The sequence below is a fragment of the Ochotona princeps genome, chromosome X (genome assembly GCF_030435755.1).
Source record: "Ochotona princeps isolate mOchPri1 chromosome X, mOchPri1.hap1, whole genome shotgun sequence".
Classification (NCBI taxonomy): Eukaryota; Metazoa; Chordata; class Mammalia; order Lagomorpha; family Ochotonidae; genus Ochotona; species Ochotona princeps.
In genome coordinates, this window is record NC_080865.1 from 104,267,631 (window position 1) to 104,287,024 (window position 19,394).

Below are 19,394 nucleotides of genomic sequence, written 5' to 3' on the forward strand. Positions count from 1 at the left end.
AGCTTCACAATATAGATATTTAAAATAATTTAAACTTCTCACATTTTGTAACTTATAAAGTCAGTCACTAGTATAGGCAACAAATTAAAAAATGACTTTTAAGAATTCTATTAAGATTTCTGGCCTTTTAATGTTTTTGAAACCTAACAATGAAAAATATGTATTTTGCTTTTTGCTTTATTGCATAGATGACATATTTCCAAATCAAATGTGAGTAGACCAGTCAGTCCTAACCTGACTCTTCATGTTCCCTTTAATGTATTAACTCTCCGAAGACTGGCTGAGAAATGTAAGCTGCAGTCAGGACGAAGAATTCAGGCTTGGCAAAGTGTTGGAGGTGATTCCGAATTGGAATCTGTTGCTTTGATAAAGAGGAGGGGGTAGATTGTCCAGTGTTAACAGACGTTCTGGGAAAAATCAGTCCATGATCAAATTGGCGTGAGAAGTGCATTATTCAGTATTGCCCTGTTGCTGATTTAGTGTACATTACACACTAAAGACTTTCCTCAGTTAAAAAAAAGGATTAAGAAAAACAGAGCAACTTTAACCATCGTTTCCAGAATTAAAACAAAAACACCTCTTATGGAATTAATGCTTTATAGAACATGGCTTGGCAGTTGCTGGGTTTTTGATCACCTTATTCTTATTCATGACACATTATGTCAGAAATGCCAAGGTCAAAGTGACTGGTTTCCTTGGCAATATCTCACAGGATGGCAATATTCTGGAATTGGGCTTGAGTTCAGGCTTTGTAGTCAAGAACATGGTTTTCTCACTTCCTTGAGTTGTCTAGCACTATCTAACCAAGCTTGCAAGAGACTGGTTCCTGGGCCACAGTGCCGACCTGATTATTTAGAAAGGTGGACATGTATCTTTTGAGCCATACAAGGGAACCTTTTGCTAGCATCATTGTAGCCTGGAAACCTAGTAAGTCATAAGCAGTTTTCTTGGTAAACATGATGTTAGTGCAGAGCAAATTGGCTTGGAAGATGTCTGATAAACATACCTTGTTCCACACTGAAATATGCAGTACAGGCTGAGGATCCCTGTCTGAAGTGCTTGGGACCAGAAATGTTTTGGATTTAGGATTTTTCATATTTTGGAATATTTTCTCATATATAATGAATTGTGGAAATGGAGCCCAAGTTTAAACAAAACATTCATTTATGTTTCCTGTACCTCATACACACAGCCTGGAGGACATTTTAAACAATTTATTTAATGCACCTGTATTTGAACTGTGACCTGTTTGATGAGGTCAGGTGTAGAATTTTCCTCTTGTGGCATCGTGTTGGCACACGGAATGTGTTCAGTCTGTCCTCTTGTCTGTGAGCTGAGAGCACGCGCTCAGGGCCTGGGTCGGCTAAACGCTGACCGTTGCATTCTGCGTGTCCCTTGCCATACACTGTGTGCACACACAGTCACTCATACAGACTTGACTGCAGCCTTAAGCCTGGCGATTACATTTTGCACTGAGACAATTCCCAGCTTATTTAATTAGACTTTAGCGTTGCCTGAACTATCTCTTAGGCTAGTCATTTGTATAGCTAGCTAAGCAAGTTTATCTTTTAATTTGTATTAGTTTTGTGTTCAGAAGATAACCTTTCTCTGGCCTTATTTCCAAATTTTGGAGGTGCCTTGTAATGGCTTGCTATGTGGTGCTGACAGTATATGTCATGTCAAGCCATTTTTGTATTAATGCTTTCCAAGCTTGGAATTTAAATATGTTGTAGCAGTTTGCTAGATTCTGCAGCATGGTGTCCTGTGATGCTGAGCTTTGAAGTGGACTTTTTAAACGAGGGTGGGGGGGCATACATTTTGCACGCCTCTGTAACCTGAAGTCAGAGCACAGAATACCAGAATTTCTCAGGTGTATGATGGAAAAGGAGATTTACTCCCATGTTATTTATTTATTTATTTATTTATTTATTTATTTATTTATTTATTTGCCAGGCTCTGAGGGATGGAAATAAACTGGCCCAGATGGAGGAAGCACCACTGTTTCCAGGAGAATCAATTAAGGCCATTGGTAAGTTTAATGTACCCTTTGCTTATTGAGAGAGCCTTAAAATGAAATGGCACTTTGTGAACAGAGGTGATGTATATACTGGATCCGTCAGACCAATTTAATGAGGGGACAGATAAAGCCTGTCTATTTCTTCTGCGTAGTGTGGTCATGACCTATGAGGTAGAGGCTCTCACAAAGCTCTGGGTTACTACTAAATGTCATTACTGACAGAAGAGGGGCCCGGCTTTTCCTGATCAACTGAACTTAGCGTAAGTTACTATACTGCTTGTTGGAATCCTTTAAGAAAGTTACCAGTGGAGGATCTGTATCATATATTAATTGTTATTATGTTCTGAGAACTTGGCAAGAAATTTGACTGACTTGTAACGTTCCAAAGATTATAGTTGTAGTGAAAACCAATGGCACGTGTTGCCCTTCAGGATTGGGAACGGCACAGAGTGAGGGTTCCCACATTTCCTCCATTATGGATTTCCAGGTGTTTTGGGAAGCACTCAAATTGTGCTCTGGGTGAACAGGAGTGCCGTGCGTAGCTTTGAATTTTTTCAAGTTCACTTGTATGTGCATGTATTTCAGTTTTTTGCATTATAACATACACTGTTAATTTCATTTTCCAAGATTTTGTTTGGAAGTTTTGCTTCAATATTTATGTGAGTGATACTCGGCTGTGATTTTCTTTTTTTAATAATGGCTTTGCAGGTTTCAGTATCAGAGCAATGCAGGTCTCATGAAGCATACTGGAAATGATTCTGTCTTGAGGTTTCTGGGGGACTTTATCTGTTCTCGAAATATTATGTAGGATTGCCAGTGAGGACATTCAGACTTTGAGCTTTCTTTGTGGGAAGATTTTAATAACATTTTTCTTTCTTTACTAGTAGTTCATGGGACTATTCAAATTGTCTTTTTCTTCTTCACTAAGCTTTAGTGGTTTATCTCTTCGTAGGAATCTGTCCATTTAACCCAAATTGGTAAATTATCTTCATAAAGCTCTGCCATATTTCCTACTCCTTTAGTATCTCTAAATCTTTAATCATTACTTCATAGCTAGTGACATCACCATTATCCTGTATAATATCATTAATGTGTACTTTATTTTTCCCAGACTGACTAGTGGTTTATCAATTTTATTCATTTCTCTCAAAGAATTGGCTTTTGATTTCATTATTTTCTTTGCTCTCAGATATTTATTCCTTCCTGTCTGCTGCTTGCTTGGGGTTTAGCTAGTTTTTCTGGGTTCTGGAATGCAAGCTGCAGTTATCAATTGGAAACCTATTCTTTTCTAGTTATAGGGGTTGGATTTTTTCCCAAGTACTGATTAAGCAGCATCTCACTGATCATGACATTGTTTTTTTTTTTTTTAAGATTTTATTTATTTTTGTTGGAAAGTCATATATACACAGAGGAGGAGAGACTGAGAGGAAGATCTTCTCTCTGCTGAATCACTCCCCAGGTGGCTGCAATGGCCAGAGCTGCACTGATCTGAAGCCAGGAGCTCAGAGCTTCTCCCGTGTCTTCTACGTGGGTGCAGGGTCCCAAGGCTTTGGGCCATCCTCGACTGCTTTCCCAGGCCACAAACAGAGAGCTGGATGGGAAGCAGGGCCACCGGGATTAGAACCGGTGCCCATATGGTATCCTGGCATGTGTAACACGAGGACTTTAGCTGCTAGGCTACAGCGCCGGGCCCATGACATTTTCTCTCCCCCTCAGTTTGGAATACTTTTGAATTCCCATCTGGGTTTCTTTTTTGACAGTCATTTCAGCAGTGTATTATTTAATTTCCACATAGATGTGAATTTCCAAAATTGTCTTTTACTAAAGACTTAATTTTATTCCATTTACTTTTTGTGACTTGAGTATTTTTACATATTTCACAACCCTTGTTTTGTGACCCAGGATCTATTGTGTCTTTCAGTGTTTTTTGTATTTTTTTCTTTCAAATGTTTTCTGTTGTTGAATACTACGTTTTTCAAATGGTAATGAAGTTTGTTGATGGTATTCAAGCCTTTGTGCCTAGTTGCAGTAATTACTGAGAGAGGGGTTTGGAAATCTGACTGTAGTTGTGGGTTTGTGTTCCTCCTGCAGTTCGGTCAGTTTTATTTCATGTACTTTGAAGCTCTGTTATTAGATATATAAATATTTAGGACTATTATCTCCTTTTATTATTTTGAAAATATTAACTTAATTCCTGATAATATTCTTTGCCCTGAAATCTGCTTTGTCTGATATTGTTATGGACATTACAGCTTTTAAAAACTATTTTAAGGCCTGGCTCTGTAGCCTAGTGGCTAAAGTCCTCACCTTGCATGAGCTGGGATCCCATATGGGCACCGGTTCTTATCCCAGCGGCCCCACTTCCCATCCAGCTCCCTGCTTGTGGCCTGGGACAGCAGTCGAGGATGGCCCAAAAGCCTTGGGACCCTGCAACCACGTGGGAGACCTGGAGGAGGTTCCTGACTCCTGGCTTCGGATCGGCACAGCACCGGCTGTTGTGCTCACTTGGGGAGTGAACCAGCGGGCAGAAGATCTTCCTCAGTCTCTCCTCCTCTCTGTACATCTGACTTTCCAATGAAAAATAAATAAAAAATAAGAGAAATAAAAAACCCCTCTATTTTATTATCGTTATTATTTTACAATGGGGTTCTGTAGGCTCTAGGCTTTCCTCTTCCCAAATCCCCTCCCACTGATTTGCCCCATATTGTTGGAGTAGTATAGTCCTTCGTAGACAGTCACATGTCCATCATCCTGCTTACAGCTTTCTTTTAGTTACTGTTAAAGTGCGGGAGGGTATTTCAAACATTTTCCAGGAAATTGAATTAAAAGGTAAGTTTATTTTGGTTCAAAGATTTTGAAATACACTAATATATTTTTAGTGTTATGTATTTTCCATGAACTTTTTGAATATCCCATGCTTGTTTTCATCCTTTGAATTTCATACTATTTGTGTCTTTATTTTTTCTATTTTTATCAATAGCTGATAATTGTACATGCTTATGGGGTACAGTATGACGTTTTGGTATGTTTGCACATTGTGTATTGATCAAGTCAGGATGTTTGTCTTAAAAATGATCATTTCTTTGTGATGAGGACATTCAGTCTTCTCTGTTTTGAGTCATGCAATGCAGAGTTGTTCGTTATAGCCATTCTCTGTGTAATAGAACAAAAGAACTGATTTCTCTTATCTGGTGGTAATTTTGTGCTCATTAATCAGTCCCTCCCCATCGCCACCTCCTCCTGTCACCTCTGATAAGCACTGTTTTACTTTCTGTACGCCCGGCTTCTGTTAGATTTCACTTAACATAATGATCTCCAGTTCCATCCATGTTACCTTAAGTGGCAAAATTTTATTTTTTATATAGCTGAATATTACTCCAATGTGCATATGCGCTACATGAAGTGCTTGTGTCTTGCTTTTGTCTTCAGTCTGACATTCTTAGCATTCATAATTTTTTTTGAGAGGCAGAGAGGGAGTGAGCTCCCGAGCACCGGCAGTAGCTGGGAACCACAGCCAGGACTCCGTGTAGGAGTTGACGGCTGCATTGCTTGAGCCGTCACCACTGCCCCGCGGATGTCTGCGTTTAGCAAGAAGCTCGAATCAAGAATCAGATCCGTGTATCAAACCCAGATGCTCTGTTGTGGGTCACGGGCCTTCTGAGTAATGTCACAGCTGTTGGAACAAATGCCCACTACAGTGTCTTCCTTTTAATTTACATTTGAATTTAATTATTAATATAATTTGATTTTAAATTGCAATCTTTTTTCTCTTTGTACCATTTACTGTTCCTTTGGTTTGAGTACTTTTAAAGATTCCATTTTATCTTTGTTATTTGCAAACAATCTAGTTACTATCTTCGAGTCTGTCTGCAAGTGATTTTCTGCTTGTTGAAATGATATAAAAGTACAGTTTTCTAGAAAACTGGAATCATGCTTTTTCTCTGTGTGTGTATACACATATATATGGTGGAAACACATATTAAGATTTCTTCAAACATAAATCTCCGTCAATGGTTGCTGCTTTGGGTTTTATCTTGCAGTGAAAGATGTCATGTATATCTGCCCATTTATGGGAGCAGTGAGTGGAACCCTAACGGTGACGGACTTTAAGATGTACTTCAAAAATGTAGAGAGGGTGAGTTTTTAAAACTTTGTTTTCTTTTTAAAAACAGTCCAGAATACTAAAAGAAAGCAAAATGTTCCCTTGAAATTCCATTACCCTGAGATGAACCAGAGGATGGGTTTTTAAAATATGCATATTTACCAATTGTTTTTGTATCTTTAAAAAAACAGTTTGTTTAAACAAACAGGGGAGGTTCCATGGCTGTCTCAGCATACACTTCAGGTGTGCTGTAAACCAGACTTCAGCTTCTTAGCTTAGGCAAAGACAATGCCAAAGAAAGAACTGTATTTTGTAACCCACTAAAGACTAAACAGTGGCAAGGCTCTGTTGACTGACAGGTGTTAATCTTTTTGACCTAGGACCCACATTTCATCCTTGATGTTCCCCTGGGAGTGATCAGCCGGGTTGAGAAGATTGGCGCGCAGAGTCATGGAGACAGCTCTTGCGGCATAGAGATTGTGTGCAAGGTACGCTGTTGAAGCAAGCAAAGGTGAAGGAAGCAGCCGCTCAGAACTGGATCGGACTCTTGGCATGCTGTGAGGACAGTCGATTTGTGCTCTGAGTAATGCCCATTTCTTTTCAGCTCAGTGATCTCTTGAAGTCTGCTATCAGCAAATTCAAACCATTGTGTAATATGTCAAACGAAACCTTTTCTTTTCTATTGAAGTGTTTCTAATTAACCTAAATGCTGGCATAATTTGCTACATCTCAGAGAACTCAAGTAGAAGGCAGAGATCAATAATTGCTTTCCGAGTTGGTGCTTTTAAGACTCCTATAAACAGGGGCTGATCAAAACTGTGGTTAAAAACACTGTTAGGTTCCTGGGCAATGTTGAACTTTTTTTTTTATTTGGTACCTTACCTCCACTGAGTTACATAGAGCTGTGTTTGGTAACTAATGACAAATAGACATTCAGGAAACACTACTAAAGGATGTGTTTTGTTCTCAGGGATTTACATCATATAGCCCAGCTTCCTAAAGCCCATCTAAGGCACCCTTCCAGATTTGGGGTCTGCATTCCTGCTAATGTTTGTACTTGGATCAGATCTAAGTGTAGCTCCCTCCGGTTGGCCCTAGACTGTAATTGAATTTATTTTTCCAAGAATCCTTTCTTCTCTCAGGTGATGAATCTATTGCTTTCTTGGAATCATTTAGGTGCTGCAAGGCAGTTACTGCTTTGGTGAAGCTGTAGCTGTGCTTCCCAAGCAGGATCCCACATGCAGCATCAATGGAGCATGGAAGCAGTTACCGCACTGCTTCCTGATGTGACCTGATGGCTGCTGCAGTTCTGAGCGGTGCTATTTCTCTTCTTGGAACACTTAAGTAGTTTCTGGGGATGCTTTAACTAAAGGAGAAATTCTTGACCAGGACACAGCATATCTGAGCTCAGCTTCCCCTCCTCATCCTTGCCATCCGGGTTCTTCTGGCATTCCTTCCGCTGGTCATACTCACCCCACGGTCCCCCCTCACCAACACCATTTTCTTCGCTTGAGCTCTTCAGTCAGCTGCCCCGGAGACTGTGTGTAAGCAGTGGGGCCTGTCAGGAGATTGAGCTGCTAGGCCAGTGTCCTGTGGCAGTGTTAGAGAAGTGTTTAGGGCTTGGGTGACCATCTGCTATCATCAGCTGCTTTAAATGTTCTCTAATCTGGAGTTACTGAAACCTGCTTCCTGGTCGTCCCAGCCTGTGTGTAAGAGCCTTGCAAGGTGTGGGTTTGATTGGTTTTCGCAGCTGATACGGAGTTTAACGGTACAAAAACTGCACATATTAAAAAGCAGGTTTCCTGCCAGCCAGCAGACAGCTAGATTGCTGTTGCATCCGCACAGACATCTGCTGTTTCCATTTTCTAGTGTGTGCCCCAAGATGACCTTGTGCATTTAAGCACGTGTCTTACTTGCAGATATAAATGGTGGTGTATTAGACTTCTCTGCCCCCTTCTCCCCTTGATAACATGTCTTACAAATACTTTATGTTGATACCTTTAGAATCCCACTATCTGTGCTGATGTATATTTAACTAGCCCCTGTTGATGTCAATTTAGGCTAGTTCCAGTCTTGCTTTTATAAATAACATCACAGCCGTGACTTCACTTCCTTAAAGTTACTTTAGCTTGTGATCATACTTACTGCAAAGTTTTTATAGTAATGTTAAGGAGTAAGATGTTTATGCTTAACTAACAAGGACGTAGATTTAAAAGGTTGGGGGGCATCATCCTGTGAAGAAATAACACCGTCAGAGCTGGTCGTGGTGGATCCTTCTGGTAGTTTGTGTTTAGCCTTTGCTGTCATCTTGCATTGGGTGACATTTTAAGAAAATGTGATTTTGGGCCCGGTGGCATGGCCTAGTGGCTAAAAGTCCTCGCCTTGAATGCCCCGGGATCCCATATGGGTGCCGGTTCTAATCCTGGCAGCTCCACTTCCCACCCAGCTCCCTGCTTGTGGCCTGGGAAAGCAGTTGAGGACGGCCCAAGGTCTTGGGACCCTGCACCCGCGTGGGAGACCTGAATGAAGTTCCTGGCTCCTGGCTCTGGATTGGCACAGCACCGGCCGTTGCGGCTCACTTGGGGAGTGAATCATTGGACGGAAGATCTTCCTTTCTGTCTCTCCTCTCTGTACATCTGACTTTGTAATAAAAATAAAATAAATCTTTAAAAATAAAGAAAGAAAATGTGATCTTGTGAAATATTTTATGGCCATAAAAACGTTGCCAAGGCCATAGTCCGGGTGCATGATGCAGGGTTGTTTGTGAGTGCAGGAAGCTGTCACAGAACTCACAGAACCTCTGTCTCCATCTGGTGGAACTGGCTCTTTCGGCCCTGTGTGGCACATCTCGGGCAGCTGACTGCATGGCACTTGGATGGCACGGTTTCGCTTTCTTTAGTTCTATCTGATGATTGTTTTTCCCCACATATGTCCCTTTTGCTCTGATCCCTCATTCAGTTTTTCTTAAAAATCTCAGTAGAATTGTTTTTAAACTGTGTTTTGTTATTTGGAGCAAGATTGAGCATTAAATGAAAAATGGGTAAAATATTTGTGGCAAGGCATTTGACTCAGGTGTTCAATGCATGTTGAATAACACTTGCTGATTTCTCAACAGGACATGAGGAACTTGCGACTGGCTTATAAACAGGAAGAACAGCGTAAACTAGGGATATTTGAAAACCTTAACAAACATGCTTTTCCTCTTTCCAATGGGCAGGTAAGTACACCACAGTAACTTTTCTGCATGCATTTGTAGGGGTGCAAAGATTTTAGCGTTTTAATCAGTTATTGTTCTGGAGACTTTCCAATTCTCTTTCTGCTGGTAAGTAATATTCTAATATTTGAAATTAGTTCTGGGTAATGATTATAAAAAGCAGCCTTTTTATTTCTTCGAAATTTGTAAAACAAATAATACATTTAACTCTTTGCAGAATGAAAAACCTTTACTGTTAGACATGTGATATGAAAAAGAAATTATACATGTATTTTGTGGTTTTTGTATCTAGACACTGTTTGCATTCAACTATAAAGAAAAATTTCCGACTAATGGCTGGAAAGTTTATGATCCAGTGTCTGAATATAAGAGACAGGTAAAGTATGTTCCTTATCAAAATGATAGGTTTTCTCTTTTAAAACAAGTTCTCTAGCTTGTTCTCCATCTCCTGGGCCGAACCTTTGACTTTGTCACTTTGTCCCGTTTCCAGAAGACAAATGGCGCTGCAAAGCAAGGGCTTAAACCCCAATTGGCCAGGTGATTTTTAGGTGGTCTGATAAAGAGCTGCTGTGTAAGGATCCAAACCACTGACTTTAGGTGTGGAACATGCGGCATGACTACGTCACTCAAATGTGGTGTGCCTGGGGCTCAGAGCTCTTCAGTGCACTGTGAGCTTTAAGTTGATTGCAGTGGGATCTTATTGTACTGACAATCTCTGTTTCTGCCTTATATTTGGCATAATGTTTTACATTCTTATTCTACTCATTTTTAATAACTTTGTTTTCAGGTGTACTTTTTTTTTTAAAGATTTATTTATTTTTATGGAAAGGCGGATATACAGAGAGGAGGAGAGACAGAGAGGAAGATCTTCCGTCCAATGGTTCACTCTCCAAGCGGCCGCAATGGCTGGAGCTGAGCCAATCCAAAGCCAGGAGTCAGGAGCTCTTCCAGGTCTCCCACATGGTTGCAGGGTCCCAAGGCTTTGGGCCGTCCTCGACTGCTTTTCCAGGCCACAAGCAGGGAGCTGGATGGGAAGCAGGGCCACCAGGATTAGAACTGGCGCCCGTATGGGATCCCGGGACCTTAACCACTGCGCTGTCGTGCCGAGCCCTTCAGGTGTACTTTCAAAGACAACTCTAAGCTCACTCTTTATAAGAAACAGGACAAAAATAAATAGAATTGGAATTCAGAGTAGAATTTTCAATTTTTAATACTGTGTGGAAATTCATAGGCTGCATTAGCATTTTAGTAAGAAAATGGGTTTTACCAAATAAATATGTGTAGTAGCTTTTCAGCAACAATGAACAACAGATTACAAATGGATTTTTTTTTTTACAAATGGATTTTATTTGAAAAGAAATAGATGTGGTTTATGCTATGTGCTTTTCCAAAGTGTAAAATCTTGTTTTTCTTCCATCTCTGATACTTCAGGGCTTACCCAATGAGAGCTGGAGAATATCCAAAATCAACAGTAATTATGAGTTCTGTGATACCTACCCGGCTGTCATTGTTGTGCCAAGTAGTGTGAAAGATGATGACCTTTCAAAAGTGGCAGCTTTTCGAGCAAAAGGCCGAGTTCCTGTAAGTGAACACGATCATTTAGATAGAAACCATACACTGCTAGAATGTAATGAACAAAAGGGAAAGTAGAAAAATAATCTCAAAATTCAGAACATATCTTTAATTCTAAAGAAATACCTAATTACGTAAAGCTGTATTTGTTGTGCCCCCCTTTTGTATGATTTAGTGTTACTGAGTAGGAGAGTAACTGAAGTTCTGCTCTGAAAATGTAACGTGTAAGGAAAGCAGGGAAGAGCATGCTGTTGCATTCTCAGTGTGTATCACTGCTTTGTGGAATCAGTGAGATGCTACAGCTGCCTGGGAGGAATCCCATCCCAAAAGTCACAGCTCAAACCAGGAATGATTGTTTCGCGCTTGGTTTGCTGTTATTGTCCAAGTTACTTGGACAATAGAGAGAAATCCCACTTGGCTAGAGTTTTAGATTTCATCAGAGACTATATGTTCAGTTTCTAAACTAGAAAGTAATATGAAAATAGTCCATCAGAAGGATAGGTGTTTACTAATAGTTGGACTGAGGGTTTGCTTTGCTCAAAACACCGAATTTTAGAGGTAAATTTTTTTAGAGCTCTAGAGTCTAGTCAGGTGTGTTCCACAGCAATGACAGTGCAGTGACTGGCCTGCCAACTCTGACTTCTGAGTGAAATATGCAAAAGAGACTGTGGAAACTTGTTTTCCTGCTAAGCATGTGTTGCTTTAGCAATTATTCATTGATTAAAACAACAGGTGTTGTCGTGGATTCATCCAGAAAGTCAGGCAACAATTACCCGTTGCGGCCAGCCACTTGTGGGTCCCAATGATAAACGCTGCAAAGAAGATGAAAAATACTTGCAAACAATAATGGATGCCAATGCACAGTCACACAAGCTGGTCATCTTTGATGCCCGACAAAACAGTGTTGCGGATACTAACAAGGTACATTCTTAAATATCTCGCATTGTCATACTTATGCCAGTGATGTCAGTATTGCTATCAGAACCAGCTGAGCAGCACACCTGTGCATCCTGCTGCCTGTAGATCACTCCATTAGATTTGCTCTCTGGTGGCGTGTGTCTCAGATTGCCCTTTCTAGAATCATGGCTGTCACCTCGCTATCCTCTTCCACTTTTCTCATCAGCTGCTATGTCCTGCCTTTTGAGTGGTTAAGTCAGCTGTCTTACTCCGCCCATCCCCGTGCTAGTCTCTCCACAGAAGATGCCAACCTCCTCCCCTAGTTCCTTGTCTCCAGTGCAGTCACTGTTTGCTCTCCCATCTGAGTCTCTCCCCTTGCCACCCGGCCCTGGCACATTTCTCTAACCTTTTCTTCCAATATTATTGATGCTGCCTTAGTGTTCTCTCTGCTGAACTTCCCACCTTCTTAGGAAGCTGTGTCCCTGCCCACCTCTGGGCAGTAAACACAGCAATCCTCCGTCTTCAGTGTTTTTAGCCTTCCTACCCATCTTGTGCTCCTAGTGCTCCCATTCTGTCCTGGAGCAGAGGACTCAGCACCCTGTGCCACCCTCATATCTCCGCCCTGCTCGCCCCACTTGTTTGTTGTTGACCAAAGATCAAGCATTTGCATGTCAGTGGTTGGAAACTAAGTGAAGCACGTAGTCTTTTAGATAACAGATGTTTACTTTTTATATTTTTATTGCTATAAACCGTAACACCACAATGTAAACAGTTCCCAAGTTGACATTCAGTGACTTTTCAGTGTTTTCACAGTGTTGTGCAATTAACAGCCCTATCTTATTCCAGAACACTTCATCACTCCAGATGTAAACTCTGTCCCCTTAGTGGTCACTCCCATTCCTAATGATCTATTTTCTGTCCCTGTGGATTTCCTTGTTCTGAGCATTCCAGATAGTGAATCTGTGTGGTCTTTTCTGTCTGTGCACTCTGTCTTCAGGGCTCGTCCATGCAGCATTATTATTCTGTTCCCTTTTATGACCAAATGTCATTTCATTGTGTGGATGGGCCACATTTGCTTATCCATCTGTGCATTTGCATTAAACATTTGGATTATATCTTTCTTTGACTGTTGTGAGTGGTATCATTAAGAACTTCTGCAGTTCTATGCTTTGTAAACCCAGGAGTGCAGTGGCTGGATCATATGGTAATTCTGTTGGATTTTTTGAGGAACTACCAGATTGTCTTCCACATCATCTTATATTTCTACCAATAATATATTAGAATTCTAATTTCTCTACGTTTTCATCACACATGTGTTTTGAATGCTGATTGCTATAAAACATAAGCAAATGACAGTATAGATTTTCTTACAAAATTGCCCAGTTCGGTTGTATACCTCTTTTGTTACATTTTTTTATAAGATTTATTTAGTGGTTTGTTTTTTTTTTTTGAAAGTCAGACATACAGAGAGGAGGAAAGACAGAGAGGAAGATCTTTTGTCTGATGATTCACTCCCCAAGCAGCTGCATTGGTCAGAGCTGAGCTAATCCAAAGCCAGGAGCCAGGAGCCAGGAACCTCTTCCCTGTCTCCCACACGGGTGCAGGGTTCCAAGGCTTTGGGCCGTCCTCGACTGCTTTCCCAGGCCACAAGCAGGGAGCTGGATGGGAAGTGGGGCTGTCGGGATTAGAACCAGAACGCATATGGTATCCTGGCACATGCGAGGACTTTAACTGCTAGGCTATCACGCCAGGCCCTTTTGTTACATTGGTATTTTCCCAAAGTTGTTTATGTATATTTCATGGTAAAAAGACTTCCAAATTGTTTTATTATATAGAAGTTTTGGAGCAGTACAAATTTTTCTATTCAGAGAGATGCCACTCAAATAACCCTTTTAAACCTAATTCTTCTTAAGATCCACTTCCTAATGGAAACTGATTGTGAATGAAGGAGGATTATTAGGAGTTATGTCCTCATTAAAGAGCTGTTGAAGTACTCACTCCTAGTGCTTCGGAATGGGACTTATTTCTGAATAGGGTCTTTGTGAATATATTTAAGATGTGATCACACTGAGTTAGGGTGACAGGTGCCCTTAGGAGAAGGGAGCTGGGCTAGCATCTGTCGACTAGAAGCACAGAGAGCCAAGGAAGAGTCTCCCCTGGAGGCTTCTGAGGAAGCCTGGTTCTTCCGATTTCAGCCTCTGGACAAGAATATGTTTCTGTTGTCTTAGGCCATTTAGATTATAGTACTACTTCTGGCAGCCCTAGAACCTTATGCAAAAATATCAAAGGTTTGTTAAAAGATAAGGTGATTGTTTCTTTAGTGATCCATAACTGGCAACACTAGAAATAATAGGAAAATTTATTCCAGATGAAGTGATGTAGTCTTTTGTTTTCACAGGCAAAGGGTGGAGGCTATGAGAGTGAAAGTGCTTACCCAAATGCAGAACTTACATTCTTGGAGATCCACAACATTCATGTAATGAGAGAATCACTACGTAAATTAAAAGAGATTGTATACCCTTCCATCGATGAGGCCCGGTGGCTATCCAATGTTCATGGGACGCACTGGCTGGAATACATAAGGGTGAGAGGTTCAGTCCTTTATGTAATATGCTTTTTGGTTGAGACTTCTTTGCAAGCTGTATCTCCAGCTGTTTCTCAACATCTTAAACGTGTACAGTTTAGCTTTTTTAGCTGCTTACATGAGTTTTCTTAGCATCCAAGCTGTGGAATTTATGGAGGGCCTTTGCAGAATAGTAAGAAGAGGATAATATTTACTTCATGTCAGATTTTAAACGACTTGGGTCCTTTAGTAAAGGACCTTTCTTACTACTGTCTTTTTTATGTCAGTTTTCTTTTAATGTGGTACAGCTGTTTCCTAGTGATATTCTCAATTGATTATGTGGCTTTTCTTCTTTGGTTTATTGGCCAAAATTTCCAGAGTTCTCCCCATAATTGTTTCATACTGTGACCAAGATAAAATGTGGCCTGATCTAACCTTCCTTCTTTTCTGAAGATGCTTCTTGCTGGGGCTGTGAGAATTGCTGATAAAATAGAATCTGGCAAGACCTCCGTGGTGGTGCACTGCAGTGATGGTTGGGACCGAACAGCCCAGCTCACGTCTCTGTCTATGCTGATGTTGGACAGTTACTACCGAACCATTAAAGGCTTTGAAGCTCTGATAGAAAAGGAGTGGATAAGCTTTGGACATCGGTTTGCGCTGGTAAGTTGAGATGGTGAGATTTGTGCTTGAGTGTTTTTGATTTGTCTTATGCATTTGCATCCGGGTAGAACGCAGGTCGAATACCATGGATTGCGGTGGGAAGTTTTTTGTTTAGTTTTTTGTATATTTGAGTTTTATTTTGTGGTTATGCTTTTTTAAAATGTAGGTAAAATTCATATAATAATGCTCAATTCATTGTCCTTCAGTATGTTCACATTGTTGTGTAATCATCGCCTTTATCTGTGCCAAAGTACATTCGTTATCCCGGAAGGACAGCCTGTGTGCACCAAGTTCGCCCTGACAACCAAGAACCTACTTTCTGTCTCTGTGAATTTTCTAATGATCTTACATATAAGCATAGTTCAAAAAGTTAATGGAACATGTATATGAAAAAGTATGCATGAATTTCATAAGATGTTTTTGCATCAAAATAAACTTCTGTTAATTTATTTTTAGCGAAATATTTGAAGTACTCTTGTAGATAAAATTATACAATATGTGCTCCCATGACTGGCTCAGCTCACGGAGCAGAATGTTTCCAAGGTTTATCCCTGTTGACATACGTATTAAACTTCCATGTTTTTCTGTTGTTGACAACTCTTCTCTTGTGTGGCTATATTGCATTTTGTTTATCCGTTCGTTTCTTGATTGACACTCGAGCTTTTTCCACCTGTTTGCTATCATGAGTAATACTGACAGAAACATTAGTATATACATTTTTGCCATATCTAAGTGTCACAGAAGGTGACTTAAATAACACAGCTGGTCTTGTCACAGGCACCAAAACCTGCTACATTGCCAGCACCTCTTGTTTTTGCCTAAACATTTTTTTTTTTTAAGATTATTTGTTCAAAGGCAGGGTTGGAGTGTGGGAAACAAAGATCTTCCAGCTTCTCTTTCATTGCCCCAGCGGCCACAGTGACTGGGCCCCAAGCACTTGGGTCACCTTCTGGTTCTTGTGAGTTCACAATTTAGGATTCATTCTTTTCAGAGACATCCACTGAACTCTTACAAGTGCATAAAAGGCATGGCCTTCAGATTTCAGGCATTTTCACAATGTAGAGTAGAGGCACGGTACTTGGCTAGATACCTAAGGTATGAAAACAAATGAGACATAGTACCCGTGCTCAATGAGTAATGTAGTAATGAGTAATGAGTAATGAGTATGTATGAAACATTGCCTTAAATAGCGTTGACCATGTTCAGCAATTCATCTTATACAAGGGAAGCAGAGAGAGCAGTGCATTCAACTGTTACAAAATAAATAAATGAAACAAAAGGGCATGATTGTTTCTCCAAAAAATGAAAAACAGAACTGCCGTGTGATCTAGCCGTTCCACTTGTGGATATATACCCAAAAGATCTGAAGACCAGGGTTCAAACATGTTTGTACAGCCACACTTCCTGGTAGCATGACTCACAACAGCCAGAAGGTGAAAGCAACCAGAGGATCCGCCAAAGATGAGTGGGTCGAAAAGTTGAGGTGTGCATATGCAATGGATGCTGTTCATTAAAAGAAATGAAATTCTGATGTGTGCTATGACATGAATGAACCTTGACAACATTATGCTTGGGCCTGGCATTGTGGCACAGCTGCTTAAGCTACTGCCTGCAAACTCCAGCATCCCATATGAGCACCAGTTTGAGTCAGAACTGATCCAGCTCCCTGCTAATGCACCAGGGAAAGCAGCAGTAGATGCCCCAACTCTTTGCACCTCACATGGTGGACTGAGAAGTTAGGAACAGGCTCCTGATTTTTGCCTGCCCCAGCCCCGGCCATCGGGGAAGTGAGCCAGAGAATGGAAGGTGCCTGTCTGCTTTGTCTGTCTCTGTCTCTCTTTCCCTCTCTCTCCACGCATCTCTCCCTGTGTTTCTTTCCCTTCCCTCTCTTTTTCCAACTCTGCATTTTAAATGAATGGATGAATCTTAAAAAAAAGTTATGGTAAGTGAAATGAACCACTCACGAAAGCATAAATGCTTACATTTCCACTTCCACGAAGAACCTAGAATTGTCGGATTCATAGACAAAGTGGAATGGCGGCTGCTGGGGACTTGGGAGGCCAGCTGTTAATGGGGACAGAGTTTGAGGAGATGAAAACGTTGTTCAGATGGATGAGTCAAATACACAATTATTTAAATGTCTTAATGCCATTGAACTGTGCACTTAGAAGTGGTTAAAATGGTACATTTTATGCAATGTATGCTTCACCACAATTAAAAAATTTTAAAAGTTGGCAATACACTGTTCCCCTTGAGATGTTGATGTTGACAACTGTCTCATTATTATATCTTGCTGTATGACAATGTCATGGATTATTTTCCCTCTATGGTGATTGCATTATATCTTCATAAGGTGTTTTCAACACATTATTTAAAGCTTCTCGTTGAGTACTTATTCTTTAGTTGACTTTACTTGTGGGATTCTCATTTAGTTTTGGCAAGTATTTGAGGATATTTTCTTTTATCATTTAGTATGACCCTATTAAAATTATGCTAGATTATTAAACAAGGACTCTACTTCATTACTATTTCTGGAGTGATATTTTGGGAATCTCTTAGTCATGTAGAATTGGCTAAAAGGTGTTAATGACTAATCATTTGATTATCAAACTTCATAACATTTATGAACAGTGGAACATTGTTTTTTTTAGATGCATAGCAAATGCCATTTGTGATGTTTTATGGTAAATAAATAATGATTTACTTTGTTTGAAAAGCAGTTGGACTCTATGAGGGAAAGAGAGAGAGAGAGAGATCTTCAACCTGTTGGTTCACTCCCTAAATGGACACAATAGCCAGGGCTAGGTCAGATCCAAGCTAGGAGCTGCTTCTGGGTCCTTCACATGGGTGACAGGCCCTAGCTCTTGGACCATCTTCCACTCCTAGGCACACTGGCAAGGGGCTGGATGAGAAGCAGAGCAGCCAGGATTCTAGTTGGCCTGCATGATGCTGGCCTCTAGAATATTTTAAAGTTACCTGTTTGATGGAGGGGGAAAGAGATAAAGATATTTTACATTCACTAATTATTCTTCCCAATTACCTGCGATAGTCTGGGCTGGAGCAGGCCAAAGCCAGGAGCTTGGAACTTAATGTAGCTCTTGTATGGGTGGCAGAGACCCCTTGAGCCATCACTGACTGTCTCCCAGAGTGCCCATTAGCAGGAGGCTGGAATGAGGAGTGGAGTGAGAACTTGAACGCGGGCAGTCTGATAGGAGATGGGGTTATTTAAACCATCAAGATAAAAGCTTCCCAGTGTTTCTTACCATAATGTGAAGAATTCTGTTAGGCCTGTTGAGACTTGATTCTTACCACCAGTAGGTCTAGTGTGACTTTCAAAATACCATCACATCTATGAAGAAGGTTTGACCTTTTGTTTCTTTTCAGAGAGTAGGCCATGGTGATGACAACCATGCAGATGCTGACCGATCACCAATATTTCTTCAGTTTATTGATTGTGTGTGGCAGATGACAAGACAGGTGAGAGCTTTCAAGTGTGTTTTGACCTATACCTAGTCTTTGATTCATATATATCATAGAGCAGAAGAGTTCATAAGCTTTCATTGAGGTTGCATTCAAAATGAATGTGTGTCTTTCAAATATGAACCCTTCAGTTACTTCATAGAGTTTTATTCTGATATACTTAAAAATATAAGAAGAAAATTAGAAATAACCGATTTAACACCAAAAGTTGTCTTTTTTCTGAAAAAAGAAATTTTCAGTCCTCTTGTCCTTCATCAGTTCTGCTCCTGGTGCTCCCATTTGGTCAGGCTTGGACAGGTGCTGGAAATGGGCATGTGACTGAATGGGATTAGACCAGGGACTCTCAGAACCTCCTCTTTCTTCTTAGGCCACAGCCCCTCTTACCCCAAAGGCACTGAGCCAGCAGGGATGGGAAGCTTTGTAGTATTTTGTCATTGGCTGGTGCTTGGGTCCCAACCTCCAGGGCCCAGGGCCCTGTAAGTAAGGGATCCATGCATGAATCACTTCTCTGGGCTAGCCAGGCCCAGTGGCTTGAGTTCAGAGCAGGCCAGAGAGCAGACACTGTCTTTTCCCCATGTCCCACATATAAACCAGAGTTTTCATATCAAGCCTCTTGATATGAAATCATGCTAGGGAAATGGTCTTGCAACCAGAGAAAGGGTGGGAAGAGGCAGGAGAGAGTAGCTCTTTGATGCCTCCTTCCCAGCCTGACTGAAGGTGGCGCTGCAGCAAGAGGAGTTAGGGGACTGAGCAGCAGGGTGTACGCACTTGCTGGCTCACCACAGGCCCTGGCTGATGCGGCCACAAGGAAGAGCTGCCCTGCACGGATTCCACCACCAGCCTTGATTCTCCAGACTGATTCTCCCTGCCAGTGGATCAGTCATCCTGG

The 19,394-nt window shown here is 41.0% G+C and overlaps 1 protein-coding gene across 3 annotated transcripts in view; it reads left to right on the forward strand.

Annotated features, from left to right (window-relative positions):
* The window catches only part of MTMR1 (myotubularin related protein 1), a 49,386-nt gene that overhangs the window by 21,440 nt on the left and 8,552 nt on the right, over positions 1–19,394 (forward strand). For all 3 annotated transcript variants that reach the window (XM_036497793.2, XM_004598544.2, XM_004598545.2), the window contains 10 exons: positions 1,954–2,029; positions 6,058–6,152; positions 6,500–6,607; positions 9,235–9,336; positions 9,626–9,709; positions 10,765–10,914; positions 11,638–11,826; positions 14,201–14,386; positions 14,819–15,025; positions 18,410–18,502. In XM_036497793.2, the coding sequence (XP_036353686.2) occupies positions 1,954–2,029; positions 6,058–6,152; positions 6,500–6,607; positions 9,235–9,336; positions 9,626–9,709; positions 10,765–10,914; positions 11,638–11,826; positions 14,201–14,386; positions 14,819–15,025; positions 18,410–18,502 (1,290 nt within the window). The remainder of the gene's footprint in view (positions 1–1,953; positions 2,030–6,057; positions 6,153–6,499; positions 6,608–9,234; positions 9,337–9,625; positions 9,710–10,764; positions 10,915–11,637; positions 11,827–14,200; positions 14,387–14,818; positions 15,026–18,409; positions 18,503–19,394) is intronic.